General features: G+C 37.3%; 1 protein-coding gene across 5 annotated transcripts in view; it reads right to left on the reverse strand.

The window, feature by feature from the left end:
• Positions 1-17418, reverse strand: part of pkp4 (plakophilin 4) — a 45607-nt gene that overhangs the window by 18606 nt on the left and 9583 nt on the right. For 3 of the 5 annotated variants that reach the window (XM_051897904.1, XM_051897906.1, XM_051897908.1), the window contains 4 exons: positions 11314-11348; positions 9033-9155; positions 6758-6954; positions 4385-4817 (listed from right to left, as the gene is read on the reverse strand). In XM_051897904.1, coding sequence (XP_051753864.1) covers positions 4385-4817; positions 6758-6954; positions 9033-9155; positions 11314-11348 — 788 coding nt within the window. Of the gene's footprint in view, positions 1-4384; positions 4818-6217; positions 6280-6757; positions 6955-9032; positions 9156-11313; positions 11349-17418 lie in introns of those variants that run through there. The other 2 variants (XM_051897905.1, XM_051897907.1) reach the window with 2 other exon arrangements.

Consider the following 17418-nt stretch of genomic DNA (forward strand, 5'->3'; position numbering starts at 1 on the left):
CCCACACATAATTTCATGGCAAACAGGACACAATAGATTTGCTCATGAACGCCTACCCAAAATTGCATACCCAATTACCCAACTCTTGGAGCCTAATTACTGAAACTACTGACAAACCAAAATGCTTATACTGACATTGTAGAGTATGCTCATTAGTGTACAAGAGTTTTAAGAGCTGTAGGGCACATATTCCCATGCAACCTTGTGAGACTGACATTCAAAACCAGAAGTTTCAACGGCACACATTTGACCAGACCCACAACCTAAGCAGACCAACTTTGATCTTTGCCTTCAAACTATCTGCTGGAACAGACATTCGAGTCAGATAGTGGCATATTTGGCCATTGTGAGTTTATCACATTAGTTGATAACCATGGTCTACACTGTTAGAGCCTCCATCTGTCAGTACCATTATTGCTATGGCTGGGTAAAAATATTGATTTTCCAATTAATCGTGACATTCATTTGAATGTTCCTGATACAGATTCTTCAATATCTTTCATTGCCTACTTTCACTGGCTGCGTAAAAATGTATTTAGTTCTGCTAAATCTGAATCCTCAGCGCCACGGCAAGGAATGAGTTGGTTTGCAGTCTGTATTGAATGTGATGCAATAAAAGGACAGTCTATTGTGAATCAATGGATAGAAAGGTCTTCGCAGGCTGCATGCAGAAACAATGTAACCAGTCTAAACAAATGACTCTTATGAGTCAGTTCTTTTAGTGAAACAAAAACATACAGCATGACCTAGGGCTGCCCCCTAATAGTCGACTAACCGTTAGTCGACGAGAAGAGGCTTAGTCGACCAAAATTTTATTTGTCGCTTAGTCACAAGAAAAAAAACACCTCAGGAAGTGGCAAAGTCATGCAGTCTATGACGGACAGATCATTAACAGCTGGTCTAAGTGATAAATACAGTACATCGGGCAGGACATCCAAACGCTCATTCATCGACCTCAAATATGGCTTATCATCTCAAACATGCAAGTAGTAGCAACTTTACATGGCCGCTCACTTTAACGTTAACCTAGAAAAATGTGGGCTATTCAAGTGTTTGTGCAGAGTGTGAAAACTGAATAGTAGCGTGCTCACTGCATGACGACTAACATGTGATCACTTGCTCTTAAAATACTCATTTTTGGTCATACAGATAAGAGTAATACATCTTTTGAATCTGTGAAGAGTCTACTTTTTGTTGTGTGTACTCACAATAACAACAAAACATTGTGCTTTTGTAAAATATTGAAAGCAAACAGGGTGCATTCTGCCATCTCTCTCTGTGAACTGTGAGCGACAAAAAAAAAAGAAAGAACCGAATCTCCATGTAAACTTGCCTCACATACATGAAAAATATATCTATAGAAAATGAAATGTCTACTTTTAAATGAACCAATTGAAATGGAATAATCCATATGAAACGTGCATATAGGTGCGTCGACTTCTGCGGAGATGTTGAGTCAGCAGCGTCAACTTCATCACTGCAGCCGAAAATACAGAAAACACTAGTTTATCAATTAATTATTAAAATGTTAAAGCAGTCTCCTTGCTGTTTTTCCCCGACGCATTCATAATCATTACTTCTGCCGGTGTGCTGTGGCGAGCTTTATGCGTGTGCTTTATTAGGCTATGTAGGCATTAAAGGATATTATTATGATTTTATGTGGTTTATTAATAAACGTGTGATTAGTCGAGTAAAGGCCTTTGCACACTGAATCCGAAATTCACTGAGGTCGTATTAAAAAATAAATACGGCCTCACGTTATGTCAATCACGTTTGCATACTGCCTCCAAAACTTTCACCCGTCATAAAAAAATACGGATCAGGTTCGATTTTCTGCGTTTTTTGCATCCTTGGCAAGCATTTTGAGAGACGTTTTGACAATTCAGAGCCACCGTACGCAAACGCCAAAATCCCCAATGCCATCTGACAAGTTGATCCACGTCGTCTACAGCACAAAAGCAGTAGCACTGTATTACAAACAACGTGCGGAAAGAGACAGAATATAAAGAAAGAGTGTGCCAGTATCGCTAGCAAAGCATCAAACTGAGCCACTGACATCCTGAAGTAAACTTTGAAACGCTCGGGATAATCACGCAGCTCCTTGATGAGGTGGAACTCTCCTTCCTCTCTATGCAATCTCAGGATTGGATGTACCCAATATTTCCTCTTTCTTTTTGTCTTTTTAAGAACAGAGAGGACAACTAAATCATGTTCACTGCTTGAAGACTTGTATTATTTTGCGAATTTTTTCTCAGCGGATTCATTAATATGCATCAGACTCAGTGTGCAAGGTCTCTGTGCCTGACAAATTTTTAGGATCACGAATACGAAAAAAACGCATACGAAAATTTCGGACTCAGTGTGCAAAGGCCTTAATGCTTAAAAAGAACAACTACTAGTTGACCAGAAAAATCTTTAGACGAGGGCAGCCCTAGTGTGACCAGTGTAGCCTGATTCCTGAAGCAAATTACTCTTTTAAGCCGGTTCTTTTCATAAATTTCAAAAAGACAAGTTACCAATTTGAATCAATCTGAAAGACTGCAATGCTGTATAATTTACAACATTTGGAGAGAGATCATTTATTTTATATGTAAGCAAAATGGGCAATATACTAAATGAATAAGAATCCAATTAAATCTGAAGAGCTTGTGAATCAGAATCCCGATACCATGGTAAAGAATTACCATATGCAAATACTATAAAATTTACATAGTACTCCAAGGGGCTTAAACGAATACAGTACCATGGTACTGAGCTTCATGTCCAAAAGAATAAGGAACTATCTCTATCCTGCCTTTATACAGTGACTGAATGTTGAGTCAGTATAACATTAGCATAGAAATGCCTCAACTGGGTTCTTACAAAACTTCTCACATGTCAATCAGACACTGGCGATATTATAAAGCAAACTGTGAACCGAACAAAGCTGCACAGCTCGCTGGCTTGGAACAGCCATGCAGAATTCAGTGAGTTTGTCTTTCATAAATTTCGAATTACTTCATACATCTCCAAATTCAACAATAGTTCTTTCTGAAGGGCCTGGAGTTAAAGCTTTGTTTTCAAAGGTTTTACATCATGCATGATCTACAGAGAAATACAGCCTAAATGGGGCAGTGGGGCACATCTGAGGAAGTATCCCACAGAGTCAGAATGTGAGATTATCATCAGAGTAATCCTACAAAACACTAGAGCACACAAGCATAAAGACGTGCACATACGCACACACACAGTCAATATCCATGCAGCTCCAGTTTCATGTGGATGTTTATTGCAAATGGAACTGAGACTGTAAAGCGATTCTGAAACAATATACTATACAGGCCCTATATTAATGCATCTCAGCACTTTGGATTCACAAACTCATATGCACGCAAAGCATCTTGTAATCAGAGGGTTATGATCATTCGGGTAGGAGCAATTACTAGAATCATTTTTTGCACTTTTATGAGAACCCATTTGTGTCGGACTCCCTGCGGTGCCCACCTACACCATCACCATGTACAGAGTCATCTTTGGACCCGTTTATGTCGTGAGATGTGTGAAGTTTTCTTTCTGTGGCTCTTGTAATTTTAACAGACAATATACACTAGCTATGTCATAGATTAAACTGAAAAATGCTTAAATTATTCATATTTCTTTCCATGTTTTGAAAATTCACCTCATGAGGGGATTTTCCAGAAAGAAATACCTTCCTAAGCCAGGGAAGATTTTATAATCCAAACCAAACACGCATACAAACACAGATAAGTGACAGCATTACTAATCCTTGTATAATATATACAACGCTAAGGAAGTTTCACACATATCAAATCTGTGTCCTTAAATCCGTAACTTTTCAAGAGTGGTGTAGAAATTGTGTTTGATAGAGTTCTGGCTTGGTCAGGATGGAAGAGAAAATCGTTTTATGGATTTAAACTTTATGGAATAAAGCTTTATGGTTTAGAAAATCATTTGTTGCTACTTACACTACTGTTTAAAAGTTTAGGATCATTCAGATTTTTTAAAAGAAGTCTCTTATGTTCACCTCTGCATTTATTTTAATCCAAAATACAGTAACCTTGTGAAATGTAATTTATTCCTGTGATGCAAAGCAAATCATTACTCTAGACTTCAGTGTCACATGATCCTTCAGAAATCATTCTAATATGCTGATTTGCTGCTCAAGAAACATTTCTTATTATTATCAAAGTTGAAAAAGTACTGCTGATGATTATGCCTTTTTTTCAGGATTGTTGAATGAATAGAAGTTCAAAAGAACAGAATTACATGAAATGTATAAGTCTTTACTGTCGCTTTTGAGCCTTTGAGAAGTGGTGTACTTTAGAACAACTCCTAACCTTAGCAATAATATCTGTAAAAGAGGACAGTTGTATGTGTAACCCACCTGTGAGGCTATCCGGTCTTGAAAGAACCATCCTCTCAAAGATGTCATAGGCCCGAGACCCAAAAGAAGAGTGAGTTGTGTCATATGCACGCGTATCATGCTTCCCCAGGGTTCCGTACTGCTGAGGCTGAGCGGTCATACCGGCCCGCAGAAGCGTCGGCGACCCAGACTCCGACCCCGTCCCATTTCCATGCCGTCCCAAGTAGCTGGAGTGTACTGGTTCAGGGGCGTGGCTGGAAGAAGGAGGCAAGGTGGTGCCAGGAAATATGCTTGGTAGAGGACGGGGCTCTGAGACTATAGGCGAGCCATAGGGGCTTCCAAGAGATGTACGCAGAGGCTGGCGAGACGCAGGCGGGGACGGGGTGTAGAGTGGGGATGGCGCTCGAGAGGGGACAGAGCTGACTCGCCTCATGACACGCCCACTGCTGCCCACCTGAGAAACATATTAAAAACAAACACTATAACCATCATACGTACACACTACACTCTAATAATACGGTTATAACCACCAAAATATTCAAAAAACATTTAATTCTTAACAATACTATAAGATAAATCAGGCATGTGATCAGCTAAGAACAAAAAATAAGGAAAACCTGAACCCCATATGGGCATTTAGCCTCAAAATAAAAGAGGTTAGTTCATCCGAAAATGAAAATTCTGTCATCAATTACTCACTCTCATGTCGTCCCAAAACCGTAAGAATTTTGTGCATCTTCAAAACACAAAAGCAGGTATTTTAATAAAATCTGAGATATTTCTGTTCCTGCATTAAAAGTCTATGCAAACGTTCATAAAGAGATTGTAAAATAAATCCATATAAATCAAGCAGTTTAATCCAAATCTTCTGAAGAGACACAACAATCTCTTTATTAACGTTTTTAACTGTCAGAGTATAAGTGAATAGACTTTCAATTGAGGTACAGAAAGTCTTATAGGTTTGGAACGACATGAGGGAGAGTAAATGATGACAGAATTTTCATTTTTGGGTGAACTATCCCTTTAAGCACAAAATTACATTTTAAGGAATGTTCATACAACAGTAAAAAGTCAAACCAGTATTGATATGATTCACCTTCACACAAAAATATGTCACCCTGGACCACAAAACCAGTCATAAGTCGCACAGGTATATTTGTAGCAATAGCCAACAATACATTGTATGGGTCAAAATTATCGTTTTTTTTATTTTATGCCAAAAATCATTAGGATATTAAGTACAGATAATGTTCCATGAAGATATTTTGTAAATTTCCTACCGTAGATATATCAAAAAAGTATTTTTGTGAGTGGATATGCATTGCTAAGGACTTCATTTGGACATCTTTAAAGGTGATTTTCTCAATATTTTGATTTTTTGCACCCTCAGATTCCAGATTTTCAAATAGTTGTATCTCGACCAAATGTTGTCCTATCCTAACAAACCATATATCAATGGAAAGTTTATTTATTCAGCTTTCAAACCATGACTGGTTTTGTGGTCCAGGGTCACATATTTAAAGCTTCTGAAACTCATTAATAAAAAAATGCTATGTTTCTTATAGCTAATAATGTGTATAATATACTATAAAACACAATACACTGTATTAAACAAAAAAATACTATAATATACATTAATATTTTATTTTACAGAACAACAGTAAAATAACAATCCTATGACTGACTTAAATGCTTTGCTTTCAAACGTTAAACCAGAGCTTTTATTTTGGCGAAAAACAACAGGAAGCTCTTAAAGCTTTTTTGTTGACAATAAATGATTAGCATTACAAATCTGCGGACATGGTTGGCGCATGTTGCGTTTTCAAATACATGTTATAAACGATGCAAACTCACAGCAGTAGCAGAGATGAAGCTCGTGTGGAGCAGCTTTTACTGCGACCAGAGCAGCTCTGAAAACACCGGAAACTTGTAACAAACAGGACACCCCTCTTCACTCTGAAACATGCAAACTATATAACTCTGTAAACCACATGCTTTGCCATTTTATAATCGCACCGACTGGCGAAAAACACCGTTTCGCATTCTAGCCAACTTGAATTTACTAGCATTTGCCGCTTAGGGAGTGTTAATTTTAGATCCTGTCTGATATGCCAAGAGTGTCCCGCATACATCCCCTAGATGGCGCCGCTCGCTCTTGCAGTGCTGTCGGAAGCATTCCGTGAATGAAAAGTATTTGAAAACGCAGCGTTTTGCAGTGATTAGTTTGTTTAAGGCTATTTCGCGATTCACGTGCGTCATACTTCAAGTCGACAAATGCGGAAATCCGCATAAATATGAAAAAACCGCATCCCTGATAAAATATCATCCAGAACTAATGACACTCGAAAAAGCGAAAATAACATGCAAACATGCAGTTTATTAGAGTGTTTATACCTGTGCTGAGGCCTGTCCTTCAGCTCTAGAGCTCATGGCAAAGGTGGGGCTTCCACTGGGGGCGGAGCTTGTCGACTGAGACCTCCCTTCTGATCGTCTGGGCGTCACCGTGTTACTATAGTAACCACTCACCTCTTGATATCCACTATCCGAATACGAATTCATTTGAGTCGAGCTGCGTGAGTTTGCCGCAGACCCTGAGCAAAGGACACAGCAAGAAAAAGGCAAACCAGAAAAATACTGAGACAGACAAAAGATTTTCTGTTCAGAAATGGTAAAACATTTAGATTGCTGGATTAAATACGACTTAAGCTCTATCAATAGAATCTGTGGCCTACTGTCAATTACCACAGGAAATGAGAAAAATATACTTTGGTACAAAGGCAATACTAAAATTAGACATGTTATGAACCAGTTTTACTGTAGTATCGGTCATTTGTGCAGCTGATCGTTCTTATACAGTTGCATTATGTAAACAGTTTTAATTCTGTGCCTCAGGAAGCATAAACGAAGCATAACTTGTTAAAGATAACAACATAAAAGTTCTTTGGCTAGCATTAGCATCGCTGTTCTTCGTGTACGGATTCCACAATGGTGTTAGAAGCTGCACTGCCATCTATCGACGTGGTTCAGCACGATCCCTTACGTTTATGTAAATTACACGGATACTTGTGAGTTTTAGAGAGCGGTCTGCACAGTAATTAATTCCCTTACGGGTCCAAAAAATATATTTCCATCTTGCATACGCCGGATTGATGTTTACGCTCGTTTTTTATTTTTGTCAGTCTTGCTGTCTTCTGGCTTTTCTACTTCTTCAGTCGTACAGGTACTGATTCTCCTGTTGCACTGTAATAAGCGTGTTCCATTGTTTAATTTTCGTTTTCGCGTCACCAAACAACGCTACTAGCGTATCAACTGAGGCGGCAGCCAATGAGCGTGAGGATTCTCTCCGACGTTCATTGAAACACCGCGAATCACGCCATTTCAACATGGCGGAATCGACAGGGGCGACCCGCAACATGTATGATTAAAACACTTTTTATTTATTATTTTATTTTATATATATACACTTTTTATATTATTAAAGTAATTATGAGTACAGTCTTCATCTCATGTGAATGTACAATGTTTAGATGGCTTTTCACAAAAATACAGCTAATTTCTTAATGTGTAAAACTTGCTTTTAATACGAGCACCAAACTTAATGTACCTTTAAAATGTAGCAAGCATCAGAGGGAAAAAAAATTACTGCTTATTTGTAGTTTAAAACTGACTGTTTAGTCGAATAATTATTTGAAAATATTGAAAAGTAATGTTTACCTAATGGAAAAATAATTGAAAGCTGCAGGCCATTGTTTTAATTTAATTTGTTAATATTCATGTTTAATTATTTAAATAAACAAGTATGCTTATTAGTTTTTGAAGTAATAATGATAGTTGTTCATTTTCACTTGAAAGCCCTACAGTAATGCTCTTACCAGTTTAGCTGGCAGCGCCAAAATCACATTATTTTAAGGTTAGCCATAACAATTAAACATTAGAAGTGTTTCCTGGCCAAACAGCAGCCGTAACATGGTGCAATGATACCATGCAACTGGATGTAATAGTATTTACACCAAGGCCATAACCATGTCTTGAACATTTTTTTACAATGTATAATTCCATCTTAATAATTCCCCCTCAGTGTCTATGGTGGTTACGGCCCTGATTTACATAGTACTCTAGTCCAAAGTATCTAAAAGAATGCCATGGTACTACCCGCTCCAATCCTTCAACCAGCTAAAATAAAAAGTAAACCTGGTTACTTTTGCTTGACATACTGTATGAACAGTAATAAGACTTATAATAATACGATTTTTTTGCATGGAAAAACATCAGTATTACATCAGTAACACAACCAGACTTTCATCCACAGCAGTCCGCCTCAAAAGCATAATTAGCTTACGAAATGTAAGTGCATTCTAGCTAGGTTTCCACTGTAGGTGCATAAACACTTACTTTTACTTAGCATAATAAAAAAAGGGGTTTCTCAAGCAGCAAATCAGTATATTAGAAGGATTTCTGAAGAATCTTCTAACAGTAGTGTATAAATTGTGAGACAACATTGTTTTCTGTGGTAATCAACAGCAGGCCACATACGCTAGAGAAGCAGGCCGCAGATGCTTCCCATAGATCTTTGTGTTTAACTTGGAATATTCCATTAAGGCATCAGTATTAGTACAAATTGTACACACAGAGGTACCAAAAAAGCAATATGGAGTGTGAATGAACAGACCCTCACTTTCACGCAGGGAGATCTGTTCCAATTCAGGGGAGTAAAGTGGCCCCTGACCTCTGACCCCAAATGTGGGCGAGGGGCAACCATCCGACGGCTTAGACACACCTGCACCTGAGGATTCTGATTACCAAAGGGTTAACACACTGTGAGCAGGTTTAAGTATTTGAGTAAAAGAATGATCAAGATACAGATACCTTCATCCCATACATACTTGGAGGAAGCATTAACCTCAAATGTTCCATCACTTACCCAATTTTAAAGACGCTGACAGGTTATTAAAAATGCTTTCAGTCTTTTTGACAGATAAAAAATAAGGTATCTTATCTATTGTGTTTCAAACATTCTCAAAGTAAGGGACAATAATAGCAATTAGAGCTTAAGAAAAAGTTAAAAATGTTTTAGCTGCTCTATGATAATTATGGAAGCTTGTTTCCACGATGAAATAAAAATAAAAAAGGTAATTGTGACTTTTAAACTCATAATTCTGACTTTTTTTCTCAGAATTTCGAGATATAAACTCGCAATTGCAAGAAAAAAGTCAGAATTGTGAGGTTATATCTCGCAAATCTGACTTTATATCATGCAATTCTGACTTTATAACTCACAACTGTGAGAAAAAAAGTCAGAATTGTGACTTTATATCTCGCAATTTTAGTGGCAGAAACAAGCTTCCATAGATAACAGACCATGAGAGATGTGAGTGAGGATTTGGGGATGGAAAGAGATTCTAAGTGTAGTTCAGTGGAATAATTCATGGGATGTTGTTCATTATATTGGGTGACCAGATCACAAGACCTCAGTGTCTGTTGTCTTATTCAGAGCAGAATAAAAAGAAAAAGTCCAGAAACCACAACAACACAGTGCTTGGCAAGACTGAAAGAGCTCTTGCCACAGTTTTTGATCCAAAAAAAACCAAGTATTACAATATTATACTGAGCAATGATATTACATTGGACTTTTATATGAAATGTTTTGGTGACTGAAGTAATAAATTCATCATCAATGACTTTAGTTTTGACTTTAGTTATTATTTATAAATGGAGCATGACTATACTGATTAGTTATAGTGCAACTTTAGGATACTGTAACTACAGCAAGAACATAATACACTGTACTATTAGGTAGGTTCAATTCACCAAATTTAGCATAAATGTCCTCTAAATGCTTTAGCCAGCTCAACCATCTAATAGTCAGTGTACCAGGCTAGACTATGTGATGTGCTGTACGTATGTGACCGCAGTGCTGTCTAAAATGTCAAAGGCTGCATTTACACTTACACAAGTCTTAATGCACAGATCCGATCTTTTGACCATATCCGATTTTTTGGCCAGTGTGTTTACATTCACTTTAGACACGACTGGTATCCGATATCTGTGTTTACATTAATTCCCGCCCAAAATGATTGTCATTGATAGCTTAACTATGCACATGTTAGACCCTCAGGTTTTGAATGGCCGTGCTATTAAAATTATTTATATATTTCACGTCGAGTGGCCATGATTACCTGCCAGAATGGATAAGTTAACAGCTGTCAGTGTCATGGATGTTTTGCAGTGCGAAATCTGACTGAACGAATATAAACCTGAAAATAAAGGTAATTTGCATTTGTTATTTTATCTACGATCGTTAGATCTATAACTCTGAAGTGAAATAAAGTAGCGGGTAGGATTACATTTATTTGAATGAATTCAAATATGAATAATAACAAGAGAGCGAGGGAGGGAGAGAGAGAGAGAGAGAGAGAGAGCGTGCGCTCGAGAGAGTAGTGTACCTATTGAAGCTTTTAGTTTAAGAAAAACAAACAAAAAAACACGGTGGGCTCTTTTAAATTAACCGGGCAGAGGTTGAAATTCATCTGGTGAATGTGTGTGTGTGTGTGTGTGTGTGCGTCCAGCGTGCGCAATTTCTTTCTAGGAAAAAATATAGATATATAAAGTTCCCACCTCAACAATAAAGCTGCGAATTTTTAGCCCGAGTGCATACAGGCACGTCTGCTTCATAATACAACATAAAAGCTACCTTTTAGTGAGCAAACGTGCCGCCCTTGCCGTGTGATGGCTTCGAATTCCAAGGGGAATCGGATATGCGTGTTTAGACGTAGGTCGCATATCCATAGATCGGATATGTATCTGATTTAAAACCACATTTGGAAGTGGCTCAGATCGGATGCGAAAAAATTGGATCTCGTGCAACAAATTCAGCCATAGTTATGCTTACTTGTATTTACAACAGTTGACAAAGGAAAATAGCAAGCATGAAGAGAAATAGACAACAATACCTGCAGATCTCCACAGAAGAGACTTCTCAGAGGAGCTGGGGGAAAAAATGAAGACATGAGTAAAGATGAAATGAGAGGAGAACAAAGACATACACAGTAGTGCACAACTTACCTGGGGCATTTTATGAAATTAGTGCCTTTTTCTGTTTGGTAAGTTGATTGTAAAAAAAGATTTAAAAAAATCTAACAGACCAATATTGTGTTTAAGTGTTAATAAATTCTGCCATCTCAAGTATAATTAATTAATTTTAATACATGTATAATTATGCCTTCAGAAAAGTAAGAGTGTTGACATTTTTACAATTCAGTTTGACATCTTGTGCTCTAATTCAAGGGTCTTGTGCTCAAGGATATAAAGCTACAAAAATGTTTATTAGAGAGAATTTTATACTGATATTTCATTGAGTAGTTCGGTTACACTTTATTTTACAGTATGTACACTTTCGTGTACTTACAGTGTACTTATAAGGTAACTACATGGGTTAAGGTTAGGTTTAGGGGTAGGTTCAGGGTTAGTACCTAGTTATTACCCAGTTATTATGATCACTACAATAAGTAAATAGTATATACATGGGGAACAGGACTGTAAAATAAAGTGCTACCAGTAGTTCTTTAGATACTAATTCTCCCATTTTCTCTGCTGGTAAAGCATGATAATAAGTGTGTTCCAATGTCTAATTTTCACTCTTCACATCGCAAACAATACAACAAGTATCTACAGAGGTGGCAGCCAATGAGTGTGAGGTTCTCTTTGATGTTCACTGAAACACCACGGATCACGTCATGTCAACATGGAAAAATACAGTGAGGTGGGCGAGCTGCACCATACATAATTAAACACTTTTTATAGAAAACTATTATAAGTACAGTACAGTCTCCATCTTATGTGATTGCACACCATTCAGATTACTCTTCACAAAAACACAATTTTTTTCTTAAAGTGTTAAACTTTTTAAACTGACACCAAACTACTGAATGCATCTTTAACTTGTTCTTGAAGATTTAAAGATAGTTAAATCAAAAGATAGGATAGTTCACCCAAAAATGAAAATTATCCAAGGATTTACTCACCCTCAAGCCATCTTAAGTGTATATGACTATCTTCTTTCAGACAAACACAATCGGAGATATATTTAAAAATATGCTGGCTCTTCCAAGCTTTGTATGGTAATAGGTGCCGCTCACGATTTTGAAGCCCAAAAAGTGCATCCATCCATCATAAAAGTAATCCATACGGCTCCAGGGGGTTAATAAAGCCTTCTGAAGCAAAGCGATGTGTTTTTGTAAGAAAAATATCCATATTTAAAACTTTATTAACTATAATAACTAGCTTCCAGCAGACGGTCCGTACGCATCGATTTGCGGCGGAAGAGTGACCTCTGACCCGACACATGATGTAATGATGAACGCAGAAGCGCAGAGGATAGAGCAAAACAAAACACTGGACATGAATTAGAAGTCTAAAACGAGAATTTTTAAAGAGAAATTTTGGAGGATTTTGATAGAAGAGGAGCTTGAGTTTGTTGCACAGCCCTATGTGTTTGAACCGCGAGAGACGTCTAAGCTTAGGATACTCCTACATCATACATCGTGCCAGGATATTTTAAAATATATCTCCGATTGTGTTCGTCTGAAAGAAGATAGTCATATACACTTAAGATGGCTTGGGGGTGAATAAATCATGGGATAATTTTCATTTTTGGGTGAACTATCACTTTAAATAAGTTTTTTTTAAACTTTTTCTCTAATTGTTTGTTGCTTTAAAGTGCTCATATTATGCTTTTTTTGGATATTACCTTTTCTTTCATGTAGTGTATAATATAGCTGTCTGTGAATGTAAATGGTTTTAAAGATCAAACTAAGTGCACAATAAATGGTTTTAGTATTGTCTCCTAAAATAAAGAACTGATTCTGAACTGCCTGAAACGAGTCGTCAGTAATTCCAGTCTTACTTCCTGCACAAACCTACGTAGGTTTGTAACAAATTTGCTTAATGCCCACCTATGGTCTTCACTGGCTGCCCACAATCAACGTCTACTGTAGTTGTAGCTGAGGCCTGGAAAAGTTTGGTTCATGTTGTCAACATATCGAGAAGACGCTGTGAAATTAAATCCACTTCCCATGAACTTCTAAAGGATGAGGACTCAAGCTCGAATTGATACGGTAAAACCGACGCCATTGTTACTGTTCATATCACTGTATCACTTAAGTACTGAGGAAGCCTCCGTAGCTGAAATTCAGATATGGTAATGGACGTTTTGTCCTGCTCTAAGAACAATCACAACAGACCGGGCCATCTGACCAATGAGAGCAGAGCAGCCTCTCGAAAAGGAGGGGTTTAGAGAGACTGGATCCTTTAACAAACAATTTCAGACACTGTGAGAAAAGAGGTGATGAAAGTGTTTTTGACCTTGGATGCACTTAATAATAGGGGCACTTGAAAAAACAAGAAACATGGTAACAGGGTTGACACATACCTTTTAAATAATACATTTAACTAAAATCTAAAAATGTGCGTTATATAAAGAGAGTAAAGACAATAAACTAGCTTTTATTTTCATGCATATGGCATTTGACCAAAAAGGCATCCTCATGGCAAAAAACATAATACGGTAACACTTTACAATAAGGTTCATTAGTTAAACATTAGTTAATGTATTAACTAACACGAACTAACCATGAGCAATACATTTGTTACTATATTTACTAATCTTCATTAATGTTAGTTAATGAAAATGCAGTTGTTCATTGTTTGTTCATGTTAGTTCACAGTGCATTAACTAATGTTAACAAGATTTTAATAATGTATTAGTAAATGTTGTAATTAACATTAACAAAGATTAATAAATGCTGTAGAAATGCAGTTCATTATTAGTTCATGTTAACTAATGTAGTTAACTAATGTTAACTAATGAACCTTATTGTAAAGTGTTACCCATAAAACATTATTTTAAAAAATGCTGTTGTTTTGTTGGTCTGTTATTCTGTTGGCATTAGCTATTTATATTTATAGTTATAGTTATTTTTCACGCATATGCTTATGAGAAACACAAATGACATCCGTTTTGTAGAATGACCCATCTCATCTTCCAGCAAGTCAATGAAAAGCAAAAAGATCCGCTCCATTTGCTTGGCATTAGGAAACCAATACCAGTGAACATCAATCACATTATTAGTCTACTGACTGTCACGTTCATCTCTCTCTGACAGAAATTTTAAAATCCTGTCGGGTTAAACACAAGAAATGAACCTACTTGTGCATTTGTAGGGACTGAAGAAGAGAGAATGGCGGGAATTAGAATATTAGAAGTTCAGGCTGAATAAATGTCAGAATGTAGACGCCACTGTCTTAAAACAGCAGACGAGTGTCTGCTAATGCCTGCCAAAATGTGTAACTGTCTGCAGAGGAGGGGTCAAAGGACACCGGTCATCGGGGTACAGCGACAGCTGAAGGGGGACAGCAGGAATGCCACATAGAGAAAGGTTAAAGGTAGTGGGTTGCAGGGGGCATGGTAGCAAGAGTGCACACATGGACCTTCTTCGAGCAAAAGGAAAAAATGTCCTGTATACTGCGGCAAAACAGCACAAGCCATCTGAAAAAACAGAGCAGACACTCCTTCACAGATGAGGAGAACAAACAAGGCAGCTGACATGTGCTTGCACACATACAGACACAAAGAGTTCAATGTGGCAAAGCAAGGGATGAGTAAGAACTACTGCAGTTTGACCAGATTGTAAATAAATCTTCCTTAAGTGATGGCTGTAGCAAACATCTCTGATTTATCAGGAGCACTCTTTCCATGACAGTCATTAAACGAGAAACTTTCACAATACCCTAAAGCTTGAATGTGTTTAGTGTAAATTGACAAACACCCACTTTCCATAAAAGTAATTATTCAGTGTGGAAAGAGAGATGACAGTTTGTGCATCACTGCACACTTGTCCTTCATACTGTCACACACCATGAGAAATACAGAGCAGTGAGTGCCGTGTTCCTGTATAGTACAGTATGTACACAGACTACATATACTGTGCAGTTTAATGTGTTTTTCACGTGTCGCAGGGGCGCAAGAGTGATCCATAAAGTGTGGGGTGGAGTGAGGGGGGTTAAATGCGTGGTTGCCACGGATACACTCATATGAGATACAGTTGAAAGCTTAAAACATCAGAAGTTTAATAATTAAGCCTAAAGCCTCTTTGTGACAATTATGTTAAAATGCATATTCTGGTTGTTTATGGCATGAATATTAATTCTGTAAAAGGATTAGTTCACTTCAGAATTAAAATTTCCTGATAATTTACTCACCCCCATGTCATCCAAGATGTTTATGTCTTTCTTTCTTCAGTCGAAAAGAAAAGTGAAGTCCAGAATTTTTCTGGACTTCACTGGGGTTCAACGGGTTGAAGGTCCAAATGTCAGTTTCAGTGCAGCTTCAAAGAGCTCTACATGATCCCAGACGAGGAATAAGGGTCTTGTCTAGTGAAACGATTGGTCATTTTCTAAAAAAAAATAATAATAATATACTTTTTTAACCACAAATGCTCATCCTGCACTGCTCTGTGATGCACCACGCATTACGTAATCATGCTGGAAAGGTCACACGTGACGTAGGCGGAAGTACCTCGGTAGGGCGAAGACTTTATCTCATTTTCTCCTCCAACTTCAAAATCGTCTGACATTGTTGTTTTACCTTTTTTTTTGTAAAGGTCGTTTGATTTGATTATGTAATGCGTGGCGCATCGCAGAGCAGTGCAAGATGAGCATTTGTGGTTAAAAAGTATATACATTTTAATTTTTTTTTTATAAAATGACCGATCGTTTCTCTAGATAAGACCCTTATTCCTCGTCTGGGATCGTGTAGAGCTCTTTAAAGCTGCACTGAAACTGACATTTGGACCTTCAACCTGTTGAACCTCAGTGAAGTCCAGAAAAATCCTGGATTTTTTTCCTCAAAAACTTTTGTTTTCGACTGAAGAAAGAAAGACACAAACATTTTGGATGATATGGGGGTGAGTAAATTATCAGGAAATTTTAATTCTGAAGTGAATTTGAAGTACAAAAATAACTAAAACTGAAATAAAAATGAATAAGAACTATATGGACATATTTGAAAAAATAAAATAAAGTAAACTAAAACGACAAAAACACACAACAAAATTACTAAAATTAAAATAAAAAAACAAAACATATAAAATTAAAAATAATAACAACTATAATAGTATATCGATGATACTAAAATAGCACTGCTGAACTGTCAAGCTCCAAAAATGACAAAAAGCACTATAAAAGCACTATTTTTTTAATATCCTCCTTTTTGTCTTTCAGTGGTTTTGAGTGCGTTGCAAACCAATCCTGGACATTCTGCCTTAAACATCTGCTTTTGTGTTCCATGAAAGAAACATCAAATGACATGTAAGGTGTGTAAAAAGACAGTTTTCATTTCCTTCAGTACCGTCACTGCCAACTATTAAGCCGTTAAAAACCGCATCAGCAACAGTGATCAAATATTTACAAACGTGTGCATGTTTTGAAGAGAAAAACATGCTGAGCAGGCCTCATGGTAATAATGAAAAAGCAGTACAGATGTTCTTTTCATAAATATATTCTGCCATCATAACATGTATGACAAGACAAGCAAAAACCACTGATGTATGACGTCACTGATGTTAAACCTGGTTAATGCGTCTCAAGGCGCCATATTTGAATGTCTAGGAATACAAATGAGCTTCAAGAACAACAACAAAATGGAAGACTCTCTGTAAATATCCTAAATTTAAATCTGTTCCATCCTCACACAGAGCTATTGCGAGGTGTGAAAAAGCCATATGGGTTACTTTTATGATACTTTTAAGGTGGGCATACACTGTGTGGGTTCGGACACTCGGGAAGCCGTGAGCCATTGCACACGTTACGAGTCAGTTAACACGATAATTGTGTCAAAGCAGCTGGTACATGACACGACTGTACTGCACAGTGAGCCGGGGGCAATCACGTGAGCTTTTGCGCTAAACACAGAGACTGGAGATTTCAATGTTGCTGTTATAGCTTTGGATAGAAAAAAGAAAGAATATAAAAAGATGAGTGTGCAAAACATTTGGTGAAAA

The sequence above is a fragment of the Ctenopharyngodon idella genome, chromosome 6, assembly GCF_019924925.1.
Source record: "Ctenopharyngodon idella isolate HZGC_01 chromosome 6, HZGC01, whole genome shotgun sequence".
NCBI lineage: Eukaryota > Metazoa > Chordata > Actinopteri > Cypriniformes > Xenocyprididae > Ctenopharyngodon > Ctenopharyngodon idella.